The 17,709-nt window shown below is 40.0% G+C and overlaps 1 protein-coding gene across 7 annotated transcripts in view; it reads right to left on the reverse strand.

Moving 5' to 3' along the window:
- The window catches only part of AOPEP (aminopeptidase O (putative)), a 208,222-nt gene that overhangs the window by 19,520 nt on the left and 170,993 nt on the right, over positions 1 to 17,709 (reverse strand). For all 7 annotated transcript variants that reach the window (XM_075411062.1, XM_075411067.1, XM_075411064.1 and 4 more), the window contains one exon: positions 4,708 to 4,824. In XM_075411062.1, the coding sequence (XP_075267177.1) occupies positions 4,708 to 4,824 (117 nt within the window). The remainder of the gene's footprint in view (positions 1 to 4,707; positions 4,825 to 17,709) is intronic.

The raw sequence follows: 17,709 nt of genomic DNA on the forward strand, positions 1-17,709 counted from the left end.
TTACAGCCTCTCCTCTCTCCCCAAAATATACCACATTATGATCCTGAACACAGGGAAAGCATTATGTAAGTGAAGAGAGTTTCAGCCAACTTGCTGAGACAAGGAAAACTATCAAAGCAACTTTCCGTATGTTGTGCAGGCAAGATATTTTATGAAAAAGTGATGCCTGCAGTAGGAAAGGGAAAAAACCTAACTCTACAGTGAAAAGTCCGGGAAAACACACCATAAATCTTTCTGCTTCATCCACATTCTGTATTTTTTATCACCAGGTCTTAGATATCTCAGCAACAAGTAAAACACGCTTGCAGAAATATTGTAAAGTCTTAAATAGACCTGAAAGTGTCACACACACCCACCGCCCTTGTCCTATGGCCTTGGTGATCTTTTCCCTGTCGCCTTTTTTACTATTCTGCAGCCTACTCAGCCATCCTGTCACGTTGTGTACACACACTTTGCAGGCCTCTCCCTGACCAAATGTTAGAACAGAAATAATGGAAATAATCGCAAGGTTCTTCTAGTTAACAGATTCCCTGAGTGTTATTCAGAGCCCCCCGTGTTGTCTTTAGGTATTTGTAACCAACGGATTCCAACTTTTCAAAATGAAAGTCCTCAACAGCCCATGCTCAAGCAAGATAAGCTTGCATAGTCATATCAAAAGAGGTGTCCTCAAGATTAGGCGGACTTAAAAAATACTAGCAACCAGAAACTTTGCAAGTAGACCAACTCTCCATGTTCTGCCAGACACTAGATAGTGAACAAATTAAATATCTGCATAAAAAGGCCACCTCAGACAGAAACAAAACAAAACCAACCCTAGACTGACCTTCAATTCTATTATCCTGCTGCACTGTCTGATGGCAACTGTACCTGCTTCATAACTTATCCCAGTTCTCCTCAGTCAGCTGGACTTCCAGCCAGACTTTGTTACCTTCGAACTGCAGCCAGCTTCTGTAATGCTTCGCTTGGACACAGGACACAGTACATCACAGAGATGTAGCCTGTCTATGAGCTATCTTACTATGTAGCAGGAAGCAGCACAGGAAGAACACAAGCAACAGGAAGGGAAAACTGAGGACACAACCATTCTTCCATGCAATTGCCTCCCAATTGTCTGACAAGGTGTGAGACACAGTGGGCTCAAGGCACTGAGACGTGATGCAAAAATGTCTTTAAACCTTGAAACCTTTGTTGTGCTCAATGTGTTGTTTAAAGTTATACTGGATAAGCTCAATTCAAATAATCATTGAATTTAACCTCTGGAAAGCAAACGCATAGTCCTTCTCAGGTGTTCCAAGGTTTGAACAGTAAATGGAAAATGAAACCATGAGTTGTTATAGAATTGGACTGAAAAAAATGGGAGGGAGTCACAAATTCTGCTGTTAGATAGGTGCCCTACAAGCCTCCTGCAGCATCCAAGGCTGAGGGCAGACCAGTCTGAAACGTGATTAAGCGATCAGTATTTGTTGGGTCTTTTACGTGGCAATGTGTGTCTCTTCAGGCTCAAAGGCTGCTATCAGAGGTGTGTTAATGCATTTCGAATCAGAAATATGCTAACTAACCTCTGATTTTTTTTAAGCTGAAGCATTAAAATCAGTGTCTGTCTGAGAAGGGAGAGGCTACCACTGACTTTCTACCCTCCTCTAAAGCTACATATCTGTGGTAAGACCTCATCTGAGAGAGGACAGGAGCTATGTTGAGTTGCTGAGATTGCAAGAAGGACACAGCATGAGTGCTCCTTAAAGAGAGATCAACAGTGAAATTCCAGGCAAAGGCTCTCTCCTCTTCTGGCTGCTACGAAGGACTCAAAACAAGGCAGATAACCTGCTGCAAACCCTCCTCACCTTTCTGCAGTAAGGTGTACCCTTATGTTGGTAAGACTGGACGTGCATGTGGTGACAAGTGGCCGGGAGTACCAGATAGTACTGTTGGCAGCCTTCACTGACTGAGAACAGACCTGCATGTCACCATGGGCAAGTGCAGACATCACCAGGGGCGTGCTGTTTTACAACAACCACTGCACTGAACTCTGAAGTAGAAATAAAGATGCTTCAGATATAGAAACTTTAAGAAACATGAATCATGCTGTACTTGTGCAGGACAAAACAAATCCCAGTAACGAGCTCTCTTGCGGCATTTGTGAAACTTGAGTTAGTGGGCTGTGTTACACAGGCTTCTTGATGAGTGAACTGTAAACCGATTTCATCCCAACAGTAAAATGCACCAGGCAACTGTCCCCTTTACTCCTTCTAACACACTTCTCTGACAAAGCGAGATTATCCAAATCCTTTACTTTTTCCACCTAGGTACTACAAAGTGTGGAAGATTCTTGCCTTCGCAGGAGTACTCAGCAGCACATGCACGTGCTATTCTTTATATTCCCTCTGACACTGTAAGAAGACCTTTTAGCTACCTACAACACATGCAGGGAAAGCCTTCCAACGCCTGAGTGTGCAGACAATATTTTATGTACAATTTTTAAGAAACTTTGCTTAAAATACAAAAAGCCATACTTCTTTGTGTACCACTCCCACATACTACTGGCCATATCATTGCTAATACCCACTGGAAGATTAATGTGAATTTAAACACTACTTGTCAAAAATAAGAAAACAGGTTCTTATTTCTTAACTTCCGGCTGCTTGATCGAACACAGCTGACAAAGTTACTTGCAAAAATCCCTGCATAAAACCTCTGACATTGACAGTTTTCTTTTCTTATTGGCCTGCCTGCAAATTTTTTATACTTGTATTTTTAATGATCCATTTCTGACATTCAGTTACTGAGAACACTTGAACTCCAGTAACCCAACACAATCACTGTAAATGATGAATGTCCTCACAAATAAAATCTAGATGAGAACAGCTCAGGTATAGGCTAGGACTGTGGTTCTTTGTCCCTGGGTCACGTCAAGAAAAATCCCCTGTGCACATACAGGGGAGAGGCATGAAAGTCCCTCCCTCAGGTAAGCGTGTGTAAGCTAATGTTCCCGTTAAAGGACTGTAGGTGTCTGGCGTCTGATGACTGGTAAAATGCTAATGGTGATGTTATCTTAGCTGTACTTCTCAATGTCTGCTAAGCCCTTGGTTTCACCTTGTAATATAAAATGGTGATTATGCTCCTTTTACTGAGGCCATATTAAAAAAAAAAAAAAAAGAAAAAATTCTGATGGATCGCTTGCGTACTTTGTTATGATACTGCAAGGAAGAAGGAAACCATGAAAGTGGAAAGAAAGCAAAAACCTGAGAAACCAAAGCTTGTGGCCTGGTGCTTACAATTCACAGGCATGAAGCAGAAATGCCGCAGCTATTGCTTTGATCTATCTCCCTATTAATTCCTCTTCCCATTATAGAACCCTGACATTTCACTGGTACTCAGATGCAATTAAAATATATTCTAATACCTATAAATAGAAATGTTGGTTCAAGTACTAATTAAAAACAAATCTGGTATTTGGAAGAAACCTGTATCAACAAAAAAGTAAAAAGGTGCAGTAAATAGCAACAGTCAAAATGTTGTCCATTTTCTTCTGAGAAAAAGCTAGAACTCGGTTCTATCGATCTTTATGTTAATGTTTGGATTACCGAGTGTTTATAAGCATCCACCCAACAACTTCAGTGAAAGAGGAACAAGATAGATTTTGCTCTCTCCTTCCATTTTAATGATTGCCATAAAGTTCCAATTGTAACAGGGTAAGTCATGCACACTGACTGTCTGCAGCCTGCACAGTAGTTTTTAATTAGAGTGTCAAATGTCATGTTAAGTTTACCACGCTCCCTCATTGCACATTAGTTTGATCATATGCTACTTCATAACTGACCCTTGTTTATATATAAATCTACACATCCTTTATTTTCATGACTGATTCCAGCTTCTTACCTCCTCTCCCAAATATCACTCGAAGCAAGGACTCATTGCAAGGGTGCTTTCAGCCACAACTTCTGCTGCCTTAATTGTCACAGCGCTCCTAGCCTGAGAAATCCACGGGACTACAAAATAGCCAGTGCTGCATTTGGTAATAAGGATTTACTGGTTTTCGCCCCAAAGACATTAAGCTCTTTGGAGCGTTGATGTATGTGCCTGGGACGGGGAAGGCACATTTACCGTATCTTATAAACCAGTGTTTTCCTCAGGGACTGTTAATATCCCTGGCACTTACTAGAAGCAACTGTAAAGAACTGATTCCCATTTAAACTCATGTACAAAACCAGAACATACTGTAGTCTCTCTGGAAAACAAAATTTTCTAAACCCTGAGTGCGACTTTGGAGCACTCAGAGGAACAATATGGACTCACCATGGGGAAGAACAATTTTAGACCATAACAGACACGATTGCACTTGAAGACAATACACGCAACTAAAATGAACTGGGCTCTAATGCACAGTCACCACGGCACAGTGAGAAATTTAACACTTGAGCAAACGCGCTGCCCAAGGTACAGGTATGACAGCGATGACGTCTAGGTTGCACTGTCTCCCGCTATCACAGTGTGCAAACACATCTGGCACACCTGGACCTAGAGAAAACACACAGAAATATCGAGCAATTGAGGCACCTGAAGATGCAACAATACTGGAGTTAAGAACATCCAATTTCGGATTTTGACACAGGAAGAATCTCGCATGTGCCTGGATCCTAGTGGAACGCTATCAATGCTAGTCAGCAATGCAACCGTGTATGCTAGGGAGATTTTTCTAACATGAATTACCTCTGCATCTTGCTCCCGGAGCTGGTAGGTTTTTTCTAAGCACTGCAGTATTCTAGGACACAGGGTCTTCTCCTCCAAGAGAGACTCCAGAAGTAAGACCAGCTGGTCAGGGAGAAGCTAGAAGGAAAATAAATGCCACGTGTGAATGAAGATCTCTACTGACTGAACAATTAAATGGAAACAAACCAAAGCGGACAAGATTGTGATAACCCCTGTACTTCCAGCATGTGCTTGAAATACAACAAGAATTTCTATCTGGTTTCGGAAAAACCTCAGGATTTACATGTCTGTGTTCTGAAAGACTCTGTGCTGGGGCCCATTTACAACTCATTTTCTATGGTTTTCATTACTGTAGTTAGATCAGATCTAAACCATACTTATCTTATTGAAACATAATCATAGCTTATTAAGTAAGTTTTTTACGGAATACATATGCTAAGTAATTCCACTTTGTTTTGGCTTGGAAGGAATAAAAAAAAGAGAATAATTTACAGTGCGTAATTTCAGGAATCAACCAGACATGAATGTATAATCTTTAAGAGTGGCATTTGTATCTGTTATACGAGCAATTGCACAATATTCTTGGAGTGAGGAAAGGAACAACACAAATAAGTGACCCACAAAACAAGTGTTGTAATGACACATTTTGAGGCATATTCTAGTGCAATGAGTCACAAACCATCCATCTTTACATGGTAAAGACGCACGAATGTTATGTCTGTGGCACACGCAGTATATATCTATCTATACATTTATACCTATTTAGTAGTTAGTTGCCTGACTCCAGAACCTATCATTTTGAAGTTGAACTGATGTAACCTAAAATGAAAAAGCACAAGAAGTCTGATGTAGCAAGTGCTTAAGTGCTCTGTTTAATAGGCTTATTGGATGAACAAATAAATAATTCAAACAGAGCTCAGAGAGAAATTACACCATCTGCCAGGAAACATCTATTGGAAATTGAGGGTTCAGGGTGATCAGTCAGAAGTTTGTTATAAGCCCCAAAGCTTTCCCCACTATTCATCATTGCAAGGCACCAGAAGTGGAAAGGGGAAGGGAGGAAGAATGTGAATTTAAGCTTTTGCACACAGAAACAAACTAGCAGTGCTTGCTTCTGATGTTCTCCAGACAGATTAATGAAAGAAGATAGCCTGTTACTTCAACATTACTTCCAGCTTTTATCGCATTTGGCAATTCTCTGCTCCCGCCTTGCTGCCCAGGCCCCCCTCTGCTGCATCAATGTGCTAAGCAGGTACAAAATTAAGCTGGCTATAGGAAACGCCTCTTCCAACAACACACCCCACAGCCAGGGCTCTTTATGTGGACTGAACAAGTCAGGACCCCTGATCTCTGACAGCAAGTCTATGAAGACTTTATCCATAATACCACTGTTAACAACCAACTAAGCAACATGACATTTTCTTCCCTTTTAGTCTGACATACTTTAGCAATAGTACCTAAATCAGAATGAAGAGGAAAAGAGATCTCTAGGATTTTAATGCTTTGGTTTTCTTGCATTTTTTATTTCCTTTCACTTTTTTATTATTTAATTTGTATTCTTGGAGACTGAAAAAAACCTCTCATCTTACTGACTCTTCCTGGAACATCTTCTAAGTGATACCGAAGCCTGTCAACAAAATGAAGTTATGAAAAATAGACATTTAAAAATACTGAATATTCAATTGAAGGACAACTACTAAAATGCCAGCCTGAATGTTTACTGTGCAGTCCAAGAGCAGCTGCCTGGGACACTCTAAAAAATAAAACAGGGAAGGCTTCTGGGAATTGGCTCTTCTTGGAAACTGAATTCATTCCGAATACTAATAAAATCTGAAATGTTGCAGAACACCATGCACAGAAAGGTAACTTCTGATTTTCATATGGTTTTCAAAGCTTTCTCTGCTAACTACAGACAGCAGAGCAATACTTAATTTGCAGAAACTGTAGGAACAGCTGCTTGAATACAAAGATACAGAACAGCTGAAAGTTATTATTTTATAATATATCTCCAGTATAATTGCTATACAGATTCACTCACAGAAAGCTATTGTTTAAGATAACATTACAGAATCTCACTGAAGCCAACAAAAGCACAGCAGCAGAGCAACAGCCATGTCCTTAATTTACCTCTGCCTAGTGCTGCATTATGGGTGAAGTGTTTTCAGAATTATAGGTTAAACTCTTCACCAGTTTAGATTTGAGAATGCAGAGAAAAACATCTGAGACGAGGGCTTCTGTTATTTTCCCACATTCCAGCTGCCCAACATGAGACTTCACATACCAATTTCCAGCTCACAGTTTAATTAATGTCCAAGGCAGGAGCTAGCAAACACTGGCAGCGGAAGAAATGCTGACAGACCTGCAGCCAAAGTGGCACTAGTGGGCGCAGCTATTACATTTTGTAATATATTTTTACACTACTTCCAACACAAAATAAAAGGAGGATCATTCTCTTTCATTTCTTACCCTCTCCTTTTAACAAAACAGACTCTGCCTAAGAGAAAAAACTGTTCTAAGCAAAGAGGCAGAAAGCTCGGTCGAAGTTTCACAACTGAGACCACTACGAAATTCCTTCAGGGGTTTAGAAATATTCTTTTCCCCAAACACAGCAATATGAATAACGCTATCTCCAAAGCAGCTTATTAATGGTGATAAATAAACTTCAAAAAATTGCACTCAAATTTTCAGTCAAAAAACCCACACTCCATTGTTTTCTGTTTTCCCCACCACCATCCTTATTTGTCCCACCCACCTGTTACTTCTCATCTTTCACATCATGAGAATTGTTTGGGGTACATTTCCATTTGTTTGCCTGATGCTTAATACAAAGGGGCTCTTGCTTTTAAGTGCTACCAAAACACAAATATCCAGAGAAAACAAAAAGTAAATTTCTTTTCACGTGTTGTGAAGCCATTTTCCCTCACAACAGCTCAGATTCTGTGAATGTATATTGAATATCTAACATACATTTAAAAAAAAGAACAACACAACAGAGCTACAGCAAAATACAGCAGGATAAACTTCCCTGTGTCAATCTGTATTTCCATGTTGAAAACATTCAGAAAACAACTATAACATCCGAAACACAAAATTTCAGTCCTGCTGTTGATAAATAAATAAAAATCATATATACACACACACACACACACACACACACACACACAAATCACTCTCTGAACTGTATTGGAGCATACTCCATCAAAATGCTCAAATACATGCAATTATTAAAGCAGATCAGTCAGGAAATGTGAGTATCAAGAAAGAGTTTTCATTATGGCAATGACTGCTGCAACAGCATCTACATATATTGTAAAGTAGATAGCCCCTGTCCAAACCTACGCCTGTCGCATGGAAATCATAATACTTTTCCCAGGGTCCCCCCTCCTCCAGTTGCGAGTACTGACACTACAAAGAGGGAATAAATTAATATGCTGCAATCAAGCACACCAGTGACTTGCGGAAAAGATGAGACTCCACAATCCTCCAATTGTAAAGTAGGTATGTTTTATTCAGCACTGGGCGCGCGGGGGTTAGCACCACCAAAGACGTGCGTGCCGATATCACCAAGCCATCTATAACTTACACAGTTCTATTTTGCATGTTCATATACACCTATACATATGCATAACCTTTCCTGCTTTGTATTAAAATTAGTTCCAAGAAGTTATTTCCATAAACTCCTCTTGACTGTGCTTGCGTGATGCCTCCTTGTGGTGGTTGTCGGGGGTCATGGGGATGAAGATAGGTGACTCCGTCACCGCTAGTAACCTTTTAACTTCACGCAGGCTCAGTACTTCTTGGCCTTTACCCAAACTACAGAACTGGCTATGGCTGGCTTTATGCGTAGACTTCTTGTTCTGTAACTCTTCTTTCCAGCCTTATCACTCAAACAGATACAAAATTCGTGGAGCTAAGAAATTTGCCAAGCTGAGCTAGACTATTACCTAAGTCTTCATAAGCATTGTCTAAGCTTATTTATTTCTTCATTTCCCCTCATCACCAGAGGTTTTCTGTCATGTCCCATATAATTAAACATCGGCCCCACTACACAGCTGTAACCCATGACTGCATACTTCATCTGGCCCTCAAGACTGTAAAACCTCTCCTGCAACCCTTCAGCCTTTTCAGAGTTCACTTTGTCCTGCCACTAAACAGCCATTTGTCCCCTGGTTCCCGTCTGTTACCTGATTTTGTGGTTTTAAAGTGTGAATAATTAGACTGTTACGTCTAAAACAAACTGCAAGTGATAGGGAGTATCACAACTAGGTCTGTATTTGAAAAAGGCAAGATGAAAGAATTAAGGGAAATGTAACCAAATTGAAAATATAACTCAGACTGTTACTGAAGCAGCTTACTGGGACTGCGATTCCATGTTTACTACATATCACGGAACTAAAAAATCCCATACTTTGTATTTTATTCGCATCAGTACAGATGACACTTAGACCATTACACTGTGTTGCAAGAATATCTCAATGCACTGGTAGGTTTGAAAGGGTTTCTACAAATAAGCTTTGAACAAAACTATGAGTTTTCCAAATCCTACCCCTAACCTGTAAAAAGCACAAAGAAAACAAATCTTGCTTCTTCAAAGATCTGGTATAGCAGCTACAGAGGTCATCGATCTCACATCCCAGAAGACCACCCACACCAAGGAGCATATTTATCAATTCGTACATTAACAAATGCAGTAAATGCCAGATTCACCCTTTGCACTAGAAAAAATGCCACTGAAACGTTTGACTACTGACCTTTCACAGCCATGAAATGTGACACAGATCTATGTACTTGAGCATCCACCGCACCAGAGCTTGCACTGCACCCCTAAGCCAGGACACACATCCCTAAAGGAGTACAGCTGGTATGCTGAATATCCCATTTGCTCCTGCCTGCACTTGAATGAAGTCACTGAAAGCCTCCTCGGAGGGGAAATGTGCCTCAGACTAATGCAGCAACCGATTGACAGTGGCGTGATTTCTATTATTACTCCATTATCACACTGGGATCTGCGCCTAAACGAGCATACTTCCTCCCTGATGCCATTTCCTTTTATCCTGGCTCTAGTCTAAAAGCAGATCAATGGGAGTAATATATATGATGTCACTTCAATTTACAGCTACTGCCTCCCTCTCTCACGTGCACAGATACATAGATTCTTCCCAAAAATGGTTAAGAAATGCAAAGGGAGACTCTTCTCCCAGAAAAGGGTTCTCTGCTATATTTGTCTGTGTAACCACAGCAAGGAACTGTTTACACTGAGCAAAAACAGGGGGGGAAAGGAAAAAAAAGTCACTACTGTGCACTGGAAAATGCTGGCTGAAATACAATACAAACAAGGCCCAAAACAGAATCAAAGCAATTTGACCTTTGAAAATTATAGAGAAAAGTTTCAAGTTTCTAAGGCACAATATATTTCTCCCGTATTTCTTTGGGAGAAGGTAGTCTCATGCCGCCCCCAAAAACATGAAATGTCTTTTCAATCACATTTTTACAAGGTTTTCCAAAGTCAAACCAAATTTCTTCCCACCTTGCTCTCAGGAAAAAAAAGGGAAAAACCCCACCCCAGAGTTCAAGAGTGAATGGTTCCCTTCAGACAGAATTTCCTCATTAACTGCAGATAAGAAAGCACTGCTACTAGTCCAGGAGACAGGATTTATAGGACCAGACCTTCTCTGCGCTTATACTCTGAACCGATCAAACAAATCCCTGAATGAATCTCATGTTGTAAGCTCTCCACATAGACAATTTGCCTTGAAGGCTGTTTTCTGCAGGCTGCAATTAAACAAAAAACCTTTGTAAAACAAATCCCCCTCTTCTTCAAATTGTCCAGAAAATTGTTAGCTTGAAAATTCAAGAAAACATTTTTCAGTCAACAACATTTTTAGACAGACTCAGTAATTGTTTACCTCAAGCAATATTCTTCAGATGTTGTTTTCATCTGTAGAGTGACTTCTTTTAAACGAAAACAAGGCTCCCCCCACCCCTCTTCAGGGGTTAAAATGTACTCATATCAAATAACATGAATTCAATAAAAACGTCCATGCTAACAGCTGTTAACTAGCATAGTGCGATACACTACTTAAGAAAGTCTAACTCGGAAAGAACTAGTCTGCAGTTTGATTAATACACAGAAAAAAAAGGTAATCTGCAGCTGACTAAAAAATGCTTTGAACTGGTTTGCAAAATAAAACCCATCTATGCCAGAGGCTGAAAAAATTTCAGAAGAGCGTAGTGAAGCAGACTGTTCTGTCTATTTGGGTCAGTTTGTTTATGACTTCCCTCTTGCTGAAAAATCATCTCCCCTTTGAACACTTATGAAAGACAACTACACCTCACTATATTTAAAAACTAAATAAATATATCTGTCTGAAACACATTCTTGTCTACCTATGAACTACAATCTTACGAAATGTCTTCCCGCTGTGCGCAATTTTTCTCAATCTCTGCTCAGACTTTTCTTTCTGTGCTTGGAAACTCATTTTTCAATATCTATATTAAAAACAAAAAAAAAACCCAGGAATTGCACTGGGTTTTTATCATGGAAAAGAAATTCCTATGAACTCTGCTTCAAGAAGTAATGATTGCAACAAGCTCATCAGCATTTGATTTACGTTACACTTCAAAATACTGTTTCTGGGACATTTAGCCTGGTATCACTTGCTTCTTACAAGTAGCACATAAAAATGACAGTGAGAGCAATTTATTTAATAAACAACCACACTTGCATTTAGTTCCTAGGTACTTTCCTTTTTATGACATCAAAATTTAGGGTTTCTTATTTTTGGAAGCAGATCATCTTCATTAGAAATAATTTTAAGGCCACTACCTACTCAAATACGAAGGTTTGATTTATTCTGGCCATGCATATGAAAACATTGCTGGATGAAGTACACAAATCCCAAAGAACTGCACAAACTTAAGTATGCACACAAGTCAAATGACCTGATCTCCACTGACTTTTAACAGCGTTTTCAAATGCAAGGACAAAAAGAGCAGTAATGAGAGTGCAATTGTTGATATGCAAGCAATAAATGTTATGACACAGCTACAGTTTAAGGTGGGCTTCTGGAGGATTCAAAAAGGTTTTACGCACATGTTTCATTTTAATTATAACTTAACCTGATATGTGCAACACTAATTAGTCCACAAAGCAACAAAACTTGGGAAACTTTTTCTAACTAACTTTTCCTATTGTATTCAGCATTTTTGAAAGAGGAGTTGCTGATGGGCAAGCACTTCACCAAATAAGGCTGCTTCTGTGACATGCCCTCCTCAAAACCTGTCCTAAATTAACATTGATTTGTCAAGTAATGTTTGCATAACCAGTGCCTTACTTCCCTAAATCTTGCAGGCACCCAGTTGGGAAAGGCTCTTGGGACTACTTACATGCTTAAACTTCGTCATATTCATACAGTTTTTTTGTTTTGTTACATTTAAATGTGACTTTGACTCTGTGCAAATCATTGTATGAACCGCACCATATTACTCACAGCAAACTGGTACTTACGCATCAAACAGCATTCGATTTTCTTCACATTGAAAAATATTTGTAAGATAGATTGAAAGCAAGAGCAGACAGGGAAACTGTGGGTATATGTGTTACAATACTGTGAGATGAGAATGCAAGGATTTAATTTTATCAGTGTTTTAAGCTGACTTTCAATGTGGGAATCAGCAGCATAAATGAAAGTTTAAAGCTGTTTCACGGAGTATATGTCTGATACTCCAGTTACATGTTACCAGTAATGTTTTTAAAAGGCCAGCCATTGCTACCAGTCTGTATACTGAAAGTTTTGTTCTTAAGCTATAGCACAAAATATTTTCCCATAATTTACTTAATGGAGAGAAGATCCACTTACGAAGAAATTCAATCTAATGCAATCTAATATAAATGCACTGAAATGTCATAAATGATTAAACCTTTATGTTCTAACATACTGCTGAGCCAGCAGAATGAAAACCAGGTGGCTTCCACTACAGGTTCAGTCAAGTTATACAGTGCTTTCCCTCAACCCTTGTTTTCTGAAAGAAATGTTTCACCATAACTTTACCTGCAAGCATAATAATTCCCTTTTAAGCATAATAGGCTACACATTGTCTATTCAATGCAGATTATCATCTCTGCCACTTACTACTGTGCTTCCAGCATGTGCTGCTCCTGGTTTCAGATTAACTGGCCAAGGCAAGAGGAAAGTGGACATGAGAAGCCAGGTTCCACATCTGAAATCACAGTCCACATGATCATTATTCAGACACTGGTAACAGGCAGCACTGCTCTGACACAAACTAAAGTTGAAGCTGGCAACAGCATGATCTTCAGTTACCCCTTCACTTGATCTTGGAAGTCCCCAGCACTGGAGAGGTGATCAGAATGTCAGCCTTGTGTTCAGCACTCTCCAACCATGTGAAAGCAGCAGGCACTGAGACCACCTTTCCATCTAACAGCAGACCCAATAGGCACTTCAGGGTCAGCAAACTGTTCATCTAACTGCAAAAAACAAAGCCAAGGAGAGTTCTGGTTTTATTGTCCAGACTCTTAGACTACTATAAATTAAAGGATTCATATAGAAGACCAACAAGTCTTAGTTAGCAACTGGTGGAAAGATTTCATACCCGCATTGTAGTGGATGCTGAAGTGGAAGTATTTGTCTCCTTATTTGTCCACCCCGAACACTCTAGGTCTCAACTGCTCCAGACTATGTGCTGAAAACCAGTGTTTCAATGGCCAGTCTACCAGTTGTGAAATGGAGTTAAAGAACTGTTATCACTGTATGCTAGCCACAACCATCAGTGACAGCACCCTCAGACAGGCTTCCTTTTTTTTTGTCTGTACATACTAGAAGAAGAAAGATGGACACAGACCTGACCACCTGACCAAAGAAAATTCACTACTTTTTCTGAGCTTTGCTATGTTGCAAATTACTGGCCAAGTTACCTCATCACCCAGCACTGAAAGTGCCAAATCCTGTCTCTAGAAACTACCCTGGACAGTTAAACTATGTCATCAGTACAAAATCCTTGCAACAGAACTCAGCAAGGGTTAGCTTGAAAAGGTATCTTCTTTTTCCTTGGGAAATTGGCACACACATGGAAATTTCTTTAACAGAAATTTGCTCTACCTATGCCTACCAATGCAGGACCCAGTCAATGCCCATAGCTGATCTAGGAGTGTGATGTTCAAGGATCACCGGAATCCTCTAAGAGTTTCCCAACAGTATGGTCAGGTACTGGGGAGACCATGACTTTTTCACTAGAACATCACAAAGGTATTATATCCGCCCCAAACACCTGTCATCATTCAGAGAAGGAACCTGAAGAAGGAGAAAGACTCTTCTGTAAACTTTGATCAGCCTGGCTGCTGGTGAAGAAAGTCTTACCAATTCCACTTAGCTCATGGCTGCAGGACACAACACCGCTTCACCAGGGAGGGCTGGCCGAGGTTCATCATAAAGCACTAATAATGTCACAAGCCTTCCTGGAGAAAAGGACTAAAGCACAGATGGGAAACTATACTTCCATTACTTGATCCTTTACTTCTGGAATCCACAAGAATCAACTGTCTTTTCTACTTTTTGATTTCAGAACAACAGGTGATGAGTGGTATATTTCATGTATCATTATGTCAGTTGTCTTCTAACATTTGTAGATCAATTGCATTTCCAGACCTCAGCTAGCAGTATTTTCTTCTGACCTGAGATCCATCTCTGATGCACTCTGTGTCCAGCACAGCCTGTGCATACTCACAACAGTTTTCCCAGCACACCATGTCCATGTGACCCCTGGTCAGGGATGAGTTGTTGCTTGGGTTTTTTTTTTAATTTGTTATGAATGTCACTGACCAGATGGAGTGAAATCAAGTTTCAGAAATACACACATACCTCCAAGCAAGCCTTAGTCACAGACAGCCTTACAGTAGGTGTGACTGCAACAGATGAGATCTAAATCTTAGAGTACACAGGTGATGCTGGGAACTTAGAAGAGCAGTATGTAGAGTTTACAGTCGTGAAACATTGACTGAAGACGCAGAGATGCAAACCCACCACCATCAGCCTCTTAGATTCTTTTTTTAACTAAGATCTCACAATGGCCACGACTAAAAATCTCCAGTTGTCTGGGAGAACTCTTTCATCGTGGCTGAAAGTGGTCCAGTTCCACTGCTGTTGTCACATCTCAGCCCAACTACCTCAGCGTCTCAGAATGAAGCCTTTGGCACTTCATTGGATAACTGGTACCGAACACTGCGCTGCGACTCTAGCAACGCAGGCTACCACACGCCTGTCGCACTGGTCTTCTGATCTCTACACTGGTTCCACCAGAAACCCCTCCAAGCCAGCCACTGCGGCGTGCACCAGTGACACTGAGAAGGCCACCTCCAACGGCTGACCAAGGATCACAGACGACAGCCGGGCTCTTCCCCCATTCCACAATTCTCCGCTCAAAGCACACAGACCTCTTGAAAGGGAGTCTAAACTTTTTAATAGGTTGATATGAAACTTGGGCTGTGAACTAAGGACTGGTCACAAGCACCACCACCTTCCACTCCAGGTGCAAGGCATGTTTCTCAGTTTTGCCTGCTCTAGTACAAATACATAGCAGCATGTAGTTAAGCAAAAAAAAAAACCACAAAAAAACCAAAAAACCCAAACCAGCAAGCCTTTCTCCCTTCCAAGAAACCCTTTCTGAAACAAAACACTCCACTGCACACAGCCCTCTCCAGGGGAGAGGATGAGACAATAAACAACACATGACAGATGTTAGTTCATTGCTTAATGCACTTGTGGAAGCTACTCAGATTCTATGGCGATCAATGTGGTACGCAACAGAACAAGCGTATCCTGTTACTTTGTATTCTAGATTTAAAAAATATGGATAGGATTTTATTTAAAATTGTTGCCGAAGACAATTACTGGGGCGGGGGGGGGGGGAGGGGGTGGATCAAGCCTTTGAAAGATCTGAGGACAAGTGCATGAGTGCTGCATGACACCCTTATTACGCCCAGCGCTATTTAAAAAGATGCTATAGTTATTAGCAAGGGTCTAGCTGCCAGATTTTTGCTTTCAAAATCATATTTAGGAGTATTAAAACTAACCATAAAAATAAATCCAAGCTGAAACTTGCTGGACATGAACTTTTCCAAACTGCAGTTTGACTTACGGACTTTTAGCTTGAAGGAGTGCAAGAAATTGAGTAGCTTGAAACAGGATTTGCACACTATTAGCATGCGTATGAGCAGGACTTCTTAAAAAACAAAACAAAACAGCAAACCAAACCCTAAGAGTTAGTTGAAATACTAGTATTTTCAGAACTAATTACCAGATAAAATGCGGTAAGAGAAAAAGTGCCACATTCTGCTCATGTTTCTCAGATGAGACTTTCTCTAATGCCAAGGAAGATATGTGAATTATTAAAAGGAAGCTGAATTTATTTAATCATCTGTACCAACCAGTACTTTCACATATAGACACAACATTAGTAATTACTTTTAGATCCAGATAATGGATTTGTTTCTTGACTCGTAACTACAGCTTTGCGTGGGAACAACTGTATTTAATTTAATAGAATTACATCAAAGCACTAGTCTCTGAAGACCTCTCTTGAAAAAAAAACCCAAAATTATTACTTTCTTGTGATTATAGAAATGTGTGCTGGTTTTATGACAACACAAGTGACAGAAACAGAGAAAAAAATCTTTAAACATATTAAGCAACTACTAAGTTGATGAAGGGGTATGAACAAAATACCTAACACTTCAGGCACAAACTCCCTCATGAATTCACTCTCACAGTTGGGGTAAAACTAGATGCTTTAAGTATATTAATTTCCTTATAAAATAGGGATAAATCTAATTTATTAGGCTCATTTGTAATATTGATATATGCACATAAGCATACAAAGACATGCTGAGATGATAACTCACTGAAAAGTTTTAATGTCTCTCCAAACCCTTCTTTTTTAATAACAAGTCCCATGGTTTTTTTAAATTTTTGATGGTGGTGGTGGGTTTTGCTTTCGTTTTTTCGTATACCTGCGAGGAACATTCAATGAGTCGCTTAAAAGACCTTAATTTCATACACCTCCCCCCCATTAGGTTTATGCATGACATTCCAGAGAACCTGGAATCATTTAACATATTTATAAAATTCAAGTACTTGCAACTTCATTTCCAGAAGCGGGCACAAAGATAAGTCTTCTTGCTGAAACGGAAGAGGGTTCTAAGTTCTCCATTTCAAACAGGGATTTGCTACGACGTTTTCCATCAATTGTTTACTACAATCTTTACTTTTAGAGAAAGCTGAACATTTTTCATGCTTTACTTTACAATGACCAAGGAAGCAAAGGGTAAAGCAGTTAGCTGCAAAAAAAAAAACCACAAACCCTAAACCCAAAGCTCCACTCTGAAGTTGTTACTTATTTATAATCTATAAACATGCAGAGAAATGATTCAGTTTAGTGCTATTCATTTCCATACTATTTTGCCTATAGCAAAAGGATCTAACGTGTGTAAAGCGAAGAGTGTCCCATATCCCACTAATGACACTTTCAGGTTCCACTCCAGATATTTCATGTCCTGCTTAACGTGGACCTTTTCACGTGGACCTGGAGGAACCACTATGAGCCACAGCAGGACTTCCTGGTAAGCAGGCGTCAAGAGAATCACTGCAATCAATAGTAGGTGAGCTTATCCTCTCTAAAACAGCATTTACTTACTTATTTAGCTGCATGCTACTTAACTTCTCCCTATTCAGGAAAAGGGGGAGAGGAAAAAATATTGATCTCCAGAAAGGGTATGTGGAAAATTTGCTGTCCTATGGCCTCATTCCACACTCCTTATGGAAGGAGAGCTCCCACTGACTTCAAGGGAATATTTACTTGCGTAAAGAGAACAAGACCAGCAGTTAATCACTGAAGTTACATACAGACCCGAAAATAATCAAGCAGATAATGCCAAGGAGCAGTGGGCTGACTGTGCAGCAGTAGTGTATTATTTATATACAAATGGCT

This window comes from Opisthocomus hoazin, chromosome Z, assembly GCF_030867145.1.
Source record: "Opisthocomus hoazin isolate bOpiHoa1 chromosome Z, bOpiHoa1.hap1, whole genome shotgun sequence".
Lineage (NCBI taxonomy): Eukaryota > Metazoa > Chordata > Aves > Opisthocomiformes > Opisthocomidae > Opisthocomus > Opisthocomus hoazin.